Source organism: Lycium barbarum, chromosome 4 (genome assembly GCF_019175385.1).
Source record: "Lycium barbarum isolate Lr01 chromosome 4, ASM1917538v2, whole genome shotgun sequence".
Classification (NCBI taxonomy): Eukaryota; Viridiplantae; Streptophyta; class Magnoliopsida; order Solanales; family Solanaceae; genus Lycium; species Lycium barbarum.
The window spans coordinates 31723248-31739835 of record NC_083340.1 but is presented as its reverse complement, the minus strand read 5'-3'; the positions used below and the strand labels follow the sequence as shown (position 1 = coordinate 31739835).

The following is a 16588-nucleotide window of genomic DNA, read 5'->3' as shown; positions in this document are numbered from 1 at the left end:
TGGCGTAAATGCTACTGTAATTTATTTTCTTTCCTTAATTAATTGATTCTTAAATTGGATTTGTTCTCTTTTTCTCTTCTTGGGATTTTGCTTAGATATGGCAAGTTGTTAGAGCTTGCAACAATCTCTACATATTTGACGTGCTGTTATTTTCGTTCCCGTTTGGACATATAATTATTTTGTTTTTGTCAAAAAAGAATCGAATTACTGTTTAGCTATATTATTTTAGTTAATTTTACAAGTTTGGTAAAGTATCTTTTTCTACAAAACTTTAACATTTTTCAAATAAAATTCATATCCAGATATAACTTTAATTTTCGAACACCTTTTTCCAAATTAATTTCAAATACTACTTCCTCCGTCCCATATTACTTGGTCACTTTTCCTTTTGCACACCCCTAAAGAAATCATAAATAAAAGATGTATTTTATTACCTTATCCCCATTTCTCTTCAATAAATACATTCTAATCAATATTGACTTATTTTTAAAACATTTAATACTAAGGGTAAGATGAAAAAGATTTAATTAATTTTATCTTAATTTTATAAATAAATAAAAGGTTTGAAACATATATTTTTAATAATTTGAAACTCATCTTTGACATCATCGTTATCATTGTAAAAATATGACCATCATTGTCGTCATAAGAGCTTACAGAATCATAAACCTCTAGTTTGGCAAATACAGACATTTAGGAAAACATTTATGGATTATCAGAAAATGAGTCATGCCTTTGGAAAGAAGGGGACTAGCTTTAACATACCTGTTCGACCTCCTATTAGCTACGCTTATCCGTCTGAGCTCGTAAATCTACATTCGAGAGGATTCACACTATCGTTAGACGCATTGTCGCATATTTGAGCTAAGCCTTCAAATTAAACTATTTTATATTCTGCTGAAAATCGGACAGCATCTCCCCTGTTTATATGTCTAGCTCAAAACCTCAATTCAACAACCAACAACAATACCAACATCACCCATAATATTCTCAATACCAAAATACTCCACAAACATTCCATATAGTGTTTATGCCATTTTTCCACCAACAAAAATCATTTTATAACTATTAAACGGCCCTATCTCCGTAAATAAACCAAGATTAACATTAATAATAAGAGATTCATACCTTTCTCCCGATAATATGCTATATCTTCACTCCCCCACCTTGAACTTAAGCCGAAACGCGTCGCTATACAATTTATAATCGCAACTATACGCTATCTGGACCGAAATTCGGGAATTATACCTGGTTTAGGCTTAAATTTGGTGTTAGGAATTTGGGGGAAATTTCCAGAATATTAGAGAGAGTTTGGGGTGTTTGGGCTGAAGAAACAAGGCGGTAACCCCTTTATATAACGCTTCAGGTTCTGCCTAGACCGACTTAAATTTTGCTCAGCGCGATTACGCTGCCAAGTTGCGCGTTCGCGCTGAGTTACAGGGTCTTGCCCTGCACGTTTGTGCCACCTTCTGGCGCGTTCGCGCAGGGTTAATTTCCTGCCCTGATAGCCGATCTTAAAACGCGCATAACGTTTGATTCCGATGTTCGATTGACGCGCGGTTTGTTGCATTGGAAACTAGACTTCCCGAACTTCACTTTAGGCTTTTGTTTCACTTCAAAACTTATAATATACTAAAAGATATCCTTTCTCCAAGTCAGACCAAAGTTACCGTACCGAGTCTCATCTAACTTTCCTCCAGGGTTCCGGAAACTTAATCTCCCTGATTTCCTTGTCCTCCAACCCTTCCATGACCTAATATATGAACTTAACCCTGATAATCATAAAATGAACATATCTATAGCCTCGTATATCCTCAACTATAACCCCACGCCCGCAATAGTACAACTACCACCTAGCGAATCTTAATGTACCCAAACTACGGGGTGTAATAACTTCGATGTCTTCAGTGGCTTTGATTTTGTCCGAGTTGATTTCAATCCCCCAGTTCGACACCATGAATCCCAAAAACTTACCTGATCTAACTCTAAAGCACACTTCTCCGGATTCAGCTTCATGTTTTACTTGCTAAGTATATCGAAGGTATCCTGCAAATGCTTTAAATGGTCCTCTGTTTCCAGGGACTTAACTAACATGTCATCAATATAAACCTCCATTGTCTTGCCTATTTGTTCTTTGAACATTCGGTTAACTAAGCGTTGGTAAGTTGCTCCGGCATTTTTTAATCCAAACGACATTACATTGTAGTAATAAGTCCCATATCGGGTTATAAAAGAAGTTTTCTCTTGATCCTCCTTGTCCATCCGAATCTGGTTGTACCCGGAGTAAGCATCAAGAAAACTTAATATCTCATGTCCGGCCGTCGCATCGATCATTCGATCAATGTGAGGCATAGAGAATGAATCCTTCGGGCATGCTTTGTTCAGATCTTTATAGTCAACACACATTCTAAATTTATTACCTTTTTTTGGCATAACGACGACATTAGCTAACCAGTCCGGGTATTTAACCTCCCGCATAGAACTTATTTTTAAAAGTTTTGTTACGTCTTCTTTTGACGAAGGCATGCTTTAATTCGGCTATCGGTCTTCTCTTCTGTTTGATCGGAGGAAATATTTTATTGAGGCTGAGCTTATATGTCGTCACCTCCGGTGGCACACCTATCATGTCTAAATAATGGGGACCAAGCAAAACAATCAGCATTAGCTTGAAGAAATTTAATTAATTTGCGCCTGAGCTCCGAGGTTAACCCCGTGCCTAGGTATACCTTTCTATCGGCAAGTGTACGAACAAGATAACCTGTTCCAATTCCTCTATGGTAGACTTGGTTGCCTCCGAATCGCCCGGTAATACGAACAGTCTGGGTACACCGAAATCATCTTCTTCGAAGTTCAGGCTCGTCTCTTCCTATTCTTCATCCGAGCTTGCATTCTTTAATTGCTATTTAGTATTTTTGCCTTTGGTTGATTCAACGACTTTTTGGACCGGTTCCTTCAGAATGAGAGCGCTTTTTCGACCGCGAACATCTCCCTTGATGTGGGTTGTTCACCACGGACTGTCTTTATCCCTTCCGAGGTTGGGAATTTCAACATCTGATGCAATGTCGACGGTACTGCCCTCATGCTATGAATCCACGGTCTGCCGAGTAACGCATTATACTCCATCTCTCCCTCGATGACATAGACCACAGTTTGCTGAATATTCCCATGGATGTTGACAGGAAAAGATATTTCTCCCTTAGTAGTTTCGCTTGCCATATTGAATCCGCTGAGAACCCGAGCTGTCGGAAAAATTTGGTCCAACAACCTCAATTGTTCTACTACTCTCTATCGGATAATGTTGGCCGAACTACCTGGGTCAATCAAAATACATTTAACTTGATATTTAAAAGTAAGGATAGAAATTACCAACACATCATTGTGTGGTTGAATGATGCCTTCTGCATCCTCATCGTTGAAGGAAGTAGATCCCTCCGGCACGTAATCCCTGGTTCGCTTTTCTCGTACAATTAAAACCTTTGTTCTCTTTATCATCGGTCCTTGTGGTCTATCCGTTCCTCCAATTATCATATTGATCACGTGTTGTGGCTCCAAGGGCTCGACCTGTTTGTGATTTCCCCTACCTTTATAGTGTCTTTTGGCTCGCTCGCTCAAGAATTCACGAAGGTGATCGTTTTTTAACAACCGAGCCACCTCTTCTCTCAATTGGCGATAGTCTTCGGTTCTATGGCAATGAGTCCCATGATACTCACACATCATGCTTGGATCTCTTTGAGCTGGATCAGATCTTAATGGTCTCGGCCAACTGGCATCCTTGATATGGCCAATAGCCGAGACAAAATATGTCGCGTTAATGTTAAAGTTGTACTCTGATAACCTCGGAATATCCCCATTGTTGGCTGACCCATCAACGTCACCTCTAAACAGCAAGCCTCGACTGCTTGATCCGCGATCAGCTCGTTATCACCTCTACTCGAAGGATGACCGGAGCCGCTTCTTCCCTTATCCTACCTAAAACTGGATCTCTCCGGTTGAGCATACGGTCGATACCTATCCTTTGATGACCTTATCTCAGGTTCGAAATTCCTTCTCGGTCTCTTAGAATTATTACTTCTACTTGTCAGACCGGGAGAAAATTCAAGTTGATCATCCTTTACCCGAATCTTGGATTCGTACCTGTAATGGACATCGGCCCAAGTTACTGCCTCATATTCCAACAAATTTTCCTTTAATTTGAACGAGACAGCTGAGATTCGTGGGTTGAGGCCCTTAATAAAGCCTTGAGCTGCCCACTCCTCTGGGACCGGAGGGAGCTCCATTCGTTCCCTTTGGAACCTGTTCACGAACTCTCAGAGTAGCTCGTTATCTCAGAGTAGCTCGTTATCTGCTTTCCTTGCTTGTATCTTCTTGGCTCCGGTATGGGCTTTGATAAACGCATCTGTGAGCATCTCAAAAAAAGTGACGGAATGCTCGGGCAGACGATCGTACCAAGTCAGTGCCCCTTTAGGCAACATTTCATCAAACTTTTTCAACAACACTGATTCAATTTCATCTTCTTCCACGTCATTGCCTTTTATGGCACAAGTATACGAAGTCACATGCTTCTGTGGGTCTGTCGTCCCATCATACTTCGGGATATTGGGCATTTTGAACCTCTTCGGGATCAGCTTCAGGGCTGCACTCGGAGGAAAGGACCTTTCGATATATCTCTTCGAGTCTGCTCCTTTCAAGATTGGAGGTGCCCCCTAGATTTGATCCACTCGAGAGTTATACGTGTCCATCTTTTTTTCAGTTGATTCGATTCGTTTAGCTAATATGTCAAGCATTTTCAAGGCCTCGGTAGATGTACCAGCCCCGGATCCGTTGTCCCTCTTGATTATCCGGGCCTCCTCTCTCCTTGGTTCGGTAGTCGGGTTTGGCTTTGCCGATGCTGCTTTGTTGTCTTTGTTTAGGAGCTGAGTTATAACGATCTGTTGTTCCTGCAACATTTCAAATATCAAACGTAAGCTAATTTCATCCGCAACATCCGGCATCTTTCGGGCTTGCGCCCGAAGCAAAGTAGTTGAATTATTACTATTCAAAGAATCTGTGGCCGGAAGGGCGGCATTATCCTGGTTGACGGTATTCTGGTTAAGGCCTTCAGTCAAGTTGACAGCATTTGGGTTGGGCGGGTCAGCAGGGGGTGCATTCGGGTTTGGCAATTCGATGTTGTTTTCATTTTCAGCCACTATTTTGCTGTTGTTCACGTGTCCGGATTGACAACTGCTTACCATCTCGAACGTATCTGAAACACAAATTTTCAAAGAACAAGTGAAAGAGGGAGTAGCAAATTAAATCACCACTATTATCCTATGCCCCACGGTGGGCGCCAAACTGTTTACCCTAAAAAATGAATAATAATTAAATTTGTAAGTGGTTGATAGGATATGTGGTTAGATTAATTTACAGCGTAAGACAATAACAAGTAAATGGTAATATATTGATAAATAATAGTAAAGAAAACCTAAGAAGCCAAGTTTGTAAGCTCTGAGAACTGGTCCGGTTTGGAAATATTTTCTTTAACCGAGCCAATCACTTAAGAAGATTCCGCTATCACCTTTTCTGATTACAAGTGTGAAGAATAATGAAAAGCTAATATAAAAAAGAAGGGGGTACATCCCTATTTATAGCTAAAAATAGATAGGCCTTAGTACAATCTAAGAAAGGCCTGTCTAGAAAAAACCCTAAAATGGATAAGGCGGCGTCCGTATGGTCTGACACTCGTACTGTTGTCAGCGCAAATGGTGGAACGGTCAAATGACACGTGGCCTATCCCATAACGGATTCTCCGAGCCTATGTTGAGTGTGTTCGCTTCAGGCTTGGGTTTTCTGTGCCTATCAACATACCCTTGGTTTTGACGCTGAGTTGAATGAACTCATGACCCCTCGATCCTCATTCCCATCGATGGTCAACGACCTTATATTTCCTCGATCTCATACCAGACGGCTTTAAACTTTACCCCAGTTCTTACCAAGTACAAATTGCTTCGGTTTTTATCGTATACAAGTACTAATTAAGCTAAATGTTTATGATTTTCAGATATGAAATTTCCTTTACCATGATGCATGCACAACTTATGAAAGTTTTAAAATTTCTAATTATTTGCCTGGTCATTGACATAAGTTATGGGAAACCATTTTAATATTAAGCTCTGCCTTTTTGCATAACAATTTATCGATCAAAAGATTAAAATATCGTACCAATTTGGAGAAAAATGTTAGTTGAATGGGATAAAGACGGTCTTTCTCAAAATTGGCTTGGCCAAATAATCATCTTATGGTTGTTCGTCCATATAGATCTTGAAAAATTACATAAAATTTTAAAAATCACATAAATAGAATAAACTAGCATAAAGTTATGATTGTTTAAAGTTTTATCATTTACAAATAGTTTTGTTCTATTGCTTGTGTACCTTTTTTTTTTTTTTTTAAGTCTATTTAACTTATGATTTAAAATATTAAATCAGATTTAGTAGCACTAATTATAAAAAATAAAAAAAAATAATCGTGTTGGTGCCCTGATGGGCTAAAACCCGGGCTTGCACATGGGCCGGCCTACAAGGCCCAGGACCTCGTGCGGCCCATCGCCCCTTCATGGTTCCCCCAATCGCCCGTCGGCCCCATTGACCCGGGCCGGGCTGCCCACTTGACAGGCTTAGGCCGTTGAAATCTTTACCCCATAAGCGGCCCCACTGACGCTGACTCTGATCATTCTCCGTCAAAATTTAGGAAGTGGGATTTTGACATTTACCATATGTTTAGGATTTAGGATGAAAATCATGCATTAAGGACAAAAATCATTTTCTCTTAAATTAAACTTTGGTGCTAGTGGTAACTACAACCCCATAAACCCTAGCTTAAACCCTGAAGAGGTATGGATAGAGAAGATGGGCGAAAAGCGAATCAACTGAGGCCATTGGCTTGCACTCGTAACCTTCTTAATCGTCCTCATGGCTCTGCTAGTTGGTCTCAAGGTACTTATTTCGTTCTACATACATTTTAAATATGGATTTCTTGTCGTAAATTTAACACTTTCCTTGTTAGCATTTTAGACCCACTTCGATAATTTTATACTTTCGTCTGCCAAATCTTTAAGTAGGCAGGTAGAATATCAGTATCAGGATGGTTAATTTGACCTCTAAGGTTAATTTACCACGCTTAAAGTGAGACACAGGAACGGGCGGGTCTAGGGCCCTCCAAGTGTGCTCACCCTAACACCCTCAGCAAAAAATTACAAGGCATATATAAGATATTTTTTATGTATGTATATATATATAGATAGATTTTGAATACCCTAAACACAAGAGAAGATGTTGGTTCAGTGGTTTAGGGGTTCAAAATTTACCATGAGGTTCCAAGTTCAAATCATAGGCACCACATTTTTATATTTCCAACCCCCTCGGTGAAAATCCTGGATCCGCCATTGGACATAGGGAGTGAAAAAGAAATTCTATTGGTGTTACAGAGGGTGTGTTTGGTATGAAGGAAAATGTTTTTCCATGGAAAATAAGTGTACTTACTTATTTTCTTGTGTTTGGTATGTGAACAAAAAAAATATTATCCTAAAAGCATTTGTATATAATCTCTCAGGGTTACTATATTACTCTTGTGTTGTTGGAGTTGCCTTTAGTTGTTTCATTTAATGTTAGATTTCCTAGATTCTTGAGATGGGTTTATTCTACTTGTATAGGGGAGACAAAAGTTCTTGCCGCTGTTTATGGACCAAAGGCTGGCACAAAGAAGAACGAGAACCCAGAAAAGGCATGTTTTGAAGTCATTTGGAAGCCAAAAACGGGGCAGAGTGGTGAGTTTCCTAAAATGCATTTCCTTATTTCTAAACTGACGGGTATATCAAATATTATCCAGAAAGGTTACTTTTGTATTATCTCTTAATTGCTTAAAATACACAGCCAAGGTTACTTCAAATGCTTGACGCTACTTCTATTGAATTTTGTAAGTTGGCCTTTTCATGCACTTTCTTGTTACTAATTGATAAAAAGGGAATTACAGTATTTGATATTTTCATTCACATATTGCTTGGTGTTCCTCTCTTATGTTGCATTATAAGTCTGATGATTGTGGTATTGGTTTTACAAACCTCCTCGGCATTTGGATTGTATTAATGGGGCATGATCTCAATAGAAGTTTCTCCTTTTGTAATCTCAATCACTTTGTGTTTAGGTAAAGCGGAGAAGGAGTATGAGATGATTTTGAAGAGGACCGTGCAAAGCATTTGTGTTTTGAATGTTCATCCAAATACCACCACGTCAATTATCATTCAGGTGAGACAGTCTAAAAGTAAAGAGGAACTTCATTTCATGGCATTTGTGAACCTTAGCTGCAGCAATTAAGATGATTACCAGTCGGTTTTGCCAACTATTTAATTGTTAGATATTTGTATGTCAGTAGAAATGTAAAGAACTTCTATTGTAAGACAACCTAAACTGTTAAACACTGGAATTAAACTTGTACAAATGGAGCGAGATGAATAGTGAGTATTCAGATAGCCGACTCCAACTAGTTAGGGATTGTTGTTGTTGTAGTATGTATGGGGTATAGGTCTTCATTCTGGTGGTGGATGAGTTGTTAGCTTTGTACCGTAGCTGTAATCTGGACGGAGAACTTGAATTTGTTCTTGAAGGAAAAACTATTAACACTCCAACTTACAGCTCTTACATGTTTACGAACACTATAGTTCTTGAAGGAAGTCGGAAGGCAATAAACTTTGAAGGCAATAAACTTTCTAAAGAAGTACTGAAATTTCGGACAGTTTTTTTTTTTTTTTTTTGATAAGGTAAATATTTCCGTTGCGACTGCGTAAATCCCCGTATACAAGCAATATACCAAAAAGTAGAGACCCTACAATAAGACATGGTTCTTGGCAAAAGTTACCTATATACAAACCAGAAACTCAAGGTGTGCCAAAAGGAAACTAGTATGTGATTTGAAGAGCATAGTACAATGCATATTAGGAGGATATGGCACTTAGTTATGAAGACATAATGACCTAGATGGCAATGATTATGTTGCAGTCACTAGAGCCCAAGCATGGAGTAGGAATTTTAAAAATCTATGTTTACATAGATGGTATGGATTTTATTTCATGTTCATTTCTCTGTCTTTTCACTTTGTTTCGTTATTTACTCAATTAAGCATGAAAGCTGAAGCACACGTCATAGCTACTTCATTTTGGGGGCTAAAAAGTATTCACATCAGTATACTATGATATTAGAGTGCAGTGTATGCATTGATGAACATTACATTTATGCCTATCTAAGACAGTTGGGTTGGTTAAACTAGGTTTCTGACATAAAAGTAGTTTTGGCCTTTGGGGAATTTCTATGCATTGTCATTTTGTTAGTATTCTTTTATATATATTTGTTTTGATCATAATGATAGCTCCAACCGAACTTAAGTAGTTAAGTTTTGATGCAGGTTGTCAACGATGATGGAGCTGTATCCTTAGTTATGGAACTCCTTCTCTTGCTACAATTTAGATGATCTACACCTTGGTATCTGAGAGTGCTCAGGGATAACGGGAAGAGAGCTCTCATCAATTTGAATAAACGATTAAACCATCAAATTACTAAAGGAATGAGCATATTGTTGATTTATTATAGATGATTACTTACAAACATTTTGCTGTCCTAAATGCCTTGGATTAGGTGCTTCTTGATGATCTACACCTGTGAATTTACTTCGGTTGCGTTTCGAATTGTAATTAATCTTTGATTTTGATCATCCCTTGTTTGGTTCCTCTTGATTTTCAGAATTTACTTTTCAGTTTCTTAATAGTGCTCCAAGAATCTAGCTTCACATTAGAATGCTGACTATATTTTCAAGAGTCGATCATTTTTAAGACAATTGGTGTGTATAGTTTTAAGGAAATGGATCTTGGGCCTAGTTCAACCCCAAAAGTTAGCTCATAAGGTGAGGATTGTTCAAGACCATATAAAAGATATCAAATCCACGTCCCACAACTGATGTGGAACAATTTAACCCCCTTTCCTCCCACACATCTGGTCCTGCCAACTTAAGTGTGGACAACATAATATGGGGACCCAACATCGGGTTAGCCATGAACTAGGACGAGTTTGATTTTGATACCATGTTGAAGAAATGGACGTTGAGACTAACTCAATCTCAAAAGCTAGCTCATGAGGTCATAATTGCTCAAGACCATATGAAGTGCACATCCCAAAGCCAATGTGGGACAACTTAACATAGTTTATTGATATTGTAAGGCACTTGAGAGTAGGGGTAGCGAGAGGACAGAGTATGCCTACCCTCCAGAAGTCGTAACTTTCTTTAAGGTTTCATTTTTTGCTTTTGTAATATCTACTATGTTGAAATTTTTAGGAACTACTTCCAGTTAAGAGAATATTATGTGACCATGAGAAAACCATTTTGAAGAAACTAAGCAAACTAACCAATCTTTTTTTTTAAGGGAACCGCCGCTATCTCATCTATCATGAGATTGAATTCTGCAAATTACTGATGTTAAGATAATTCTTCAACCTTGATTTGCTCGTTAGTCAAGAAACTTCCTTGACTGCATTTTTCCTAAGCTTCTTCCATGTGCCATAAATGCATTATGTGCTGCCCTTGTGGATGCTGGAATTCCTTTGAAGCACCTTGCTGGTACTAATCTTCCACGTGCTATATTGCGATGAAGTATCATTATTTAATGATTTACTTAATGCATTTATATGAGGAAAGATGAAATGATGGAGGGTTATTTTTTTCTGTAGTTGCAATATGTTGTTGTCTAGCAGAGAGTGGACATATTCTACTGGACCCTAGCAAGCTAGAAGAGCAGGTTGTTTTCGTTTAGTCTTTTATGTAATTCAGTAAGCTTTTTTGGCATTCTTAACTATCTTGTGCTCATGCAATAATTCTGTTGTATAATTTGCTTACGTTATGATAACAGAAAATGAAGGCGTTTGTGTATCTAGTTTTCCCGAACTCAACATTATCTGTGCTTCCTGAAGAATCATTGAAAGTGAGAGGTGAACTCATGGAACATGGGCTTATAACATCTTTTACGCATGGTGTAATGTCGGGTAAGTGATCTATGTACTTACATTCCTAATGTCATTATGACAATATCTCGTAGAAATTCCTTTAACTGCTGAGATTGTTATAACATCAAAGTTGTACCAGTATGGAACAGCTGATGTTTCACAATTGCTCTTAATTTTGTGGTTCAATCTAGATACAAAAGAAGTTTGGGAGGTCGCAATCGGGATGCATTTGAAATGATGATATGTTGTAGCTCGTTATCATCATGACACTCTAGTGATACCATTAGTGTTTTTCTTGTCTTGTTTGCCAAGGGAATTTGTTCTTTTCTTTTTACAGGTTTAAATAGAAATACTGGCTTAGATACCTCAGGTTTTGGCAAACCTCCTAACTTTTCTATCTTTTATACCCTTGTTTGAAACAATGAAACAAACATGTTACTTGATATTGTGTGTTTGATCCTAGTTTGCCACTTAATGTTTAATTTTTCTAAAAAGAATTTCACTATGGGGATATCAACATGCACTGCTTATCCTTCTCCTCAGCTTCTGTGTAAAGCTAAAACACTTTTAACGCCAAAAAGGTTAGCTTTTATGTTGAACAGGAAAGTAACTTTTATTAATGAAGCACCAAGAAGGTACTTGTAAAATTACATGCAAAATATTGCAAACAAAATTTTGTTTGAACTTTGCATTTTCTTTTACAAAAATTATAAGTTTTACTACTTGCTTTCACTAAGTTGTACTTGCAATAAAGCAATTCAATTTTGGAGAAAATAGGATAAGGTTTAGTTGTAAGAGCCATAGATGTCTATACTCTCCAGCAGGAGTTTAGTCCAAGTAGAAGACTCACCTGAAACAGAACACCACTGTCACTCCAGTTTTATTTTGGAGGGTTGTCGTTTCCGTAAGTGTTGAAAGCATAAAGCATAAACATAAAAATATGTAAGTCGAAAATATAAGAATTTGAGTTACGTAGATTGAAGGATGTCTAGTGGTCTATGGGGTTGGAATAAATATCATGGGAGACCAGTGTTCGAATTAAGCAAGACAGATGGGTGATTTCTTTCCATCTGAAAAGCAACATAAGATCTGTTAAATTTGAATGTGGTAGACGTATGTTGCTTCCCCTTAACCTCCTCTTGAATTTGTCGCCCTCCCTGCCATCTGACTCTCCATTTTCACATTGCATGGTATCTGGATTAGAGTTAAAACCAATCACTTTCAATGTTATATAGGCATTTCGGAGCCTCATCCCTTTTCGGCTTTTTTAATGTAAGATGATAGTTGTAATAAGTATGAGAATGTGGGACCGTTGTAACCTTTGGCCTACAGTTGCTAGCAGTTTTCTCTTGCAGCAATTGGACATCATTTTTGATAAAGTAGATACTTTAGTGGGAATTCATGTTGGCTTTTGTTCCTTAAAGAGTCTTTTACTTTGGTTATCTTTACTATTTTTACTGTATGTACTTTCTTTCTTCAATATTTTCATTATGGCTTTTGACTCTTGCATTTCTTTCAAACCTGTTCTAGAAAACAATTTTCTTGAGCCAAGGGTCTATCAAAAACAGCCCCTCTACCCCACAAAGGTAGGGGTAAGGTGTACGTACCCCCCACCCTCTCCAGACCCCACTTGTGTGACATTACTAGGTATGTTGTTGTTGTGGTGGTGTTGTTTTATTTCTTGATAGTGATTTGTTTTCTGTATTCAGTTGATGACTACATTCGGTGTTTGGAGCGAGGACGTGCTGCCACTTCAAAGTTGTCGGATTTTCTCAGGAGAAGCTTGCAATCACAAGTCCAAAGTGACTTATCCAAGTTGGGTTAACTTTTCCAGGGTCAGCAAGACCGAGAATCTCACCGACTGGCAAGTCAATTGATTCGTTTGTGTTGGATCTTTGCTGGCAAAATTTGAACGTGGAAGGTGTCCTCATTGTTGTAAATTTTGATATCATCTTGATGGCTTTGGAAACTAATCGAAATAGCTTAGGTGTGGTTTTCCATGGAATGTCAGTGTAGCATATTCCCCTTTCACTTCACAGAAAACACATCATGGGGAAATGAAGGTGAAACTGTTGGTTCGGCTTGATGCTAATGACAGCAGTAAAAAATTGACTGAGTATTAGTTTGCATTACGGCTTCATTTAATACTGTGTCCCAGAAACTGGTTATATTTGATGCTCTTTTTAGGAGTAAAATGTTTTAAGGAATAATTCCGGGGACTTCCCCGCAGATTTGACTTCACAACAGTGTTCTATTGTGGTATAACAATTTTTTAACTCTACCTATTGGCATTTCTAAAAGTTTTAATATGATAAATTTTCCCTTTGTAATATACACTTTTCTGAGAATTCCTTTAGAGTATATTAGAAAGGATTGTTAGTTCCTACTAGAATCCTACATATGTTCTCTACCTAATAGGGTCTACTTGGCTCTCCAAGCCATTATCTTTAAGAAAAAGGGTGATTTAGAGGTGATATACTAGAATGGACTAGGGGTAAGGTCTGCGTACACTTAACCCTTCCCAAACCCCACACCGTGGGATCCAACATGGGTATGTTGTTGTATACTAGAACGGACTGGAAATGATGGTCTTGAATTTTGGCCCCGTTTGTACAACTTCAAGTTTAGCAAGTCTTGTCCAATTACCTATACTTTTGACATTGAATCTTTGCCCTTAGGCAAGTGGGGATAAAGTTTAAGATCACCCGTTTTCAAGGTCATTGGGTGTAATTTCTTGGTTTAGAGAAGCTTTACCGATTTATTGCAACAATTATGTTAGAAGCTTTACTGGTTTATTGTAGTAACAATTATGTCACAACAATAACACGTTTATTCTCAGATATTCCAGTCCTGAACAAGAGATTTGCATTTTCCATGAATGTGAAGGCCTGTTTGAGCCTTTCGGATTTGAAGTTTCATAGAAGTGCTCATGCTCGGATTATTAAAGCTAATAAGGAACCTGCGAATTGATGATTGGCCGATGACAAACCTTTCTAATCTTTATTATTACAAGAACCTCAAAATTAAAAAGTTAAAAGAGCTGAATATCGTTGTAAATAGTTTTAGGAAATATGAGTCACCCAAGTGTGTCTGAAGGAATGTAATCTTTCAAAATAGTTACTAATATTTACAATAGTTGATTGCCTTTTCAAAGAAGAACAGAGAAACTGTTGAACTTGTGTTTGGTTGAAATTAAAGAACTTTTTGAAGTTGAAAAATAAAATAAAAAATGTAACAATATCCAGAAAATGGTGCATGAGTCACACGTTGTTTGATCCTAAAGCATGTGGACAAAGAATATACTCAATTTTCCATCAAAATTCGAGGAGCCTAAAGGGTATAAAAATACACGGTATAAACCAAAAGGGGGTAGCCAAAAATTTACAGACCGAAACTGGTATAACGTGGAGCAGTCCACGTTATACCCCAATTTTTTTTTTCCATTGTCAGATCATGGAAAAATTAAAAATAAATAAATTATAAGGTATAACGTGGACTGATCCACGTACCACGTTTCACAAATATATATTGTAAAACGTGGACTGATCCACGTTATACAAATAATTTTGTATAACGTGGATCAGTCCACATTTTACAACATATATTTGTAAACCCTGCATTACAGTCTAATTTTTGGAGCAACTTCTTCATCTTTATCTTTTGTTGCTATTTAAATTAAGGTATTTTTTCTAAGTCATATAATATTGTATATTTATAGTAGATGTAGATATCTGTTTGTCTTATATATCTTAATTGTTATTTTTTATTTGTGTTATTTTAATACGTATAAGATATATGTTTGTGTTATTTTAATTTGAACAATTTGAACTTAAGATATGATTGTTAGAAGCATTATTATATAAAAGGTCCGATTTGTTTAGTAGCACTTTTGAAGGAATTTGTTGTTATGCTACTGTTATTTTTGTGGATTGTTATATAAAAGATCTGAATAACTAATTTTTTTTCATTGTACCTTTAATGAGATATTTATATAGCCAGAAAAGTGAAACTTAATTGATGCCTCAGTAGCCCAAAAAAAAAGATACTTAAAATGTCATGATAATGCTTTATTATATGGGACCTAAGTCTAAGTGGGTGGACAATTATTTTGTCTATACCTTATAGGTATTAATGTGGTCCACTATCAGTGGTTTCTAAATAAGGCGTATGGAAGTTGGCTTTATCTAGCCAGTGCATATTTATTCTGCTAAAATTGGAATAATATATTTTTTTTAATAGTAAGTTACTCCAAATAGCTTGATCTAGACTTCATTTTTTTTTATCTAAGGTATGGAGTTTCTACGGGTATGCGTACATCCGGGGCCAGAAGTGTACGATGTGTTAACACTTCAGGAGAAGCATCGATCACAGGCTGTGTGGGATGGTGCCTTGAGAGGACCGACCGGATGCCTGTTTCCACGCCGCGCGGATACCGAATTTTGGAAGCACGTGAGGCGTCATCCTTTTCATCCTCGCATCCTTGACTACTTTGGCCTGTGTGGATTTAGGGGAGTAGTAGAGGTAGGATGTGTATCATATGATTAGACAGTCATCACTGCACTTATAGAGAGATGGCGTCCTGAAACGCACACCTTTTATCTGCGTACGGGTGAGGCGACCATCACATTACAAGATATTGAGCTCATGTTTGGCATGGTTGTTGATGGTAATCCCTTGAATGATCTTAATGCTAGAAATATAAGTATTGTTGGGTGGAAACAATTGATCCATGAGCTTACTGGTTGGGCACCCGGTCTGGATTGTTTTAATGGTGTTAGTAGGTTAGAATTAAATAAATTAATTGAATATATTAGAGGCTTAGATGACATTACAGATCAGACCCCAGAAATTGATGTGCAACAGCGGGTTAGGTTGTACTTGCTATGGCTTTGTGGCGGCACGATATTTCCGGATAAGTCCAGTGACTTACTTAATTTAGACTATTTGCTTGACATGCGTGACCTTAGAGCAATGAGTAGACAAGCTTGGGGAGCGGCTGCATTATCATATTTGTATACTTGTTTATGCCGCGCTTCGTTGAGGAAAGCCAAGGATGTGTGTGGATTCATTTCCTTATTACAGGTACGTGACCTTTAAAATTATACAATTTTATTTGGTTGTCCTATTTGATAGTTATAAGGTTTTTATGTATTTATTTTAATTTTTTAACATAGGCTTGGGCTTAGGAGCGAATTATACCGATGCAGCCACCACCCAGGGCCCTTCAGCCACACACGGCTCTTGCACGAAAGTGGACTCATCGTAAAGCTCGCGAAAATGAGGCACGTGTTGTGCTACCCATATGTAGGGATGTATTGGACAACCTAACAGATGGTCAGGTATTTTATCATAATTATGGTTGTTAATGGCGTTTTGATATAATAGTTACGCTTATGTGTAATTTATTTATTTTATTATCATGTAATTTTATGTTCTTTCTATCGTAGTTTGTGTGGCAACCTTATTCAGAAACCATCATTAAAGGACTCCCTAAGTGGTGTCTGCGTGGCCGAGTTATTTGGATGGCGCAGGTTCCCCTTATTTGTGGGATCTATCGAGAGTGGCAC

The 16588-nt window shown here is 37.7% G+C and overlaps 1 protein-coding gene across 1 annotated transcript; it reads left to right on the top strand.

The window, feature by feature from the left end:
* The first annotated feature begins 6700 nt into the window (after positions 1 to 6700).
* LOC132635807 (exosome complex exonuclease RRP46 homolog) lies at positions 6701 to 13150 on the top strand. Its single transcript, XM_060352342.1, has 8 exons — positions 6701 to 6971; positions 7688 to 7801; positions 8179 to 8279; positions 9433 to 9453; positions 10566 to 10638; positions 10749 to 10816; positions 10928 to 11060; positions 12731 to 13150. Exons 1-8 carry the CDS (start codon positions 6872 to 6874, stop codon positions 12844 to 12846), a joined length of 726 nt encoding a protein of 241 aa, XP_060208325.1. The 5' UTR covers positions 6701 to 6871; the 3' UTR covers positions 12847 to 13150.
* Positions 13151 to 16588: the final 3438 nt, after the last annotated feature.

Excerpts from the sequence above, each read along its gene's own strand:
- LOC132635807 (XM_060352342.1), top strand. The coding sequence starts at position 6,872 with ATGGATAGAGAAGATGGGCGAAAAGCGAATCAACTGAGGCCATTGGCT. Across the intron at positions 6,972-7,687 it reads CTCTGCTAGTTGGTCTCAAG|GGGAGACAAAAGTTCTTGCC; the intron begins GTACTTATTTCG and ends CTACTTGTATAG. Across the intron at positions 10,639-10,748 it reads TCCTTTGAAGCACCTTGCTG|TTGCAATATGTTGTTGTCTA; the intron begins GTACTAATCTTC and ends TTTTTTCTGTAG.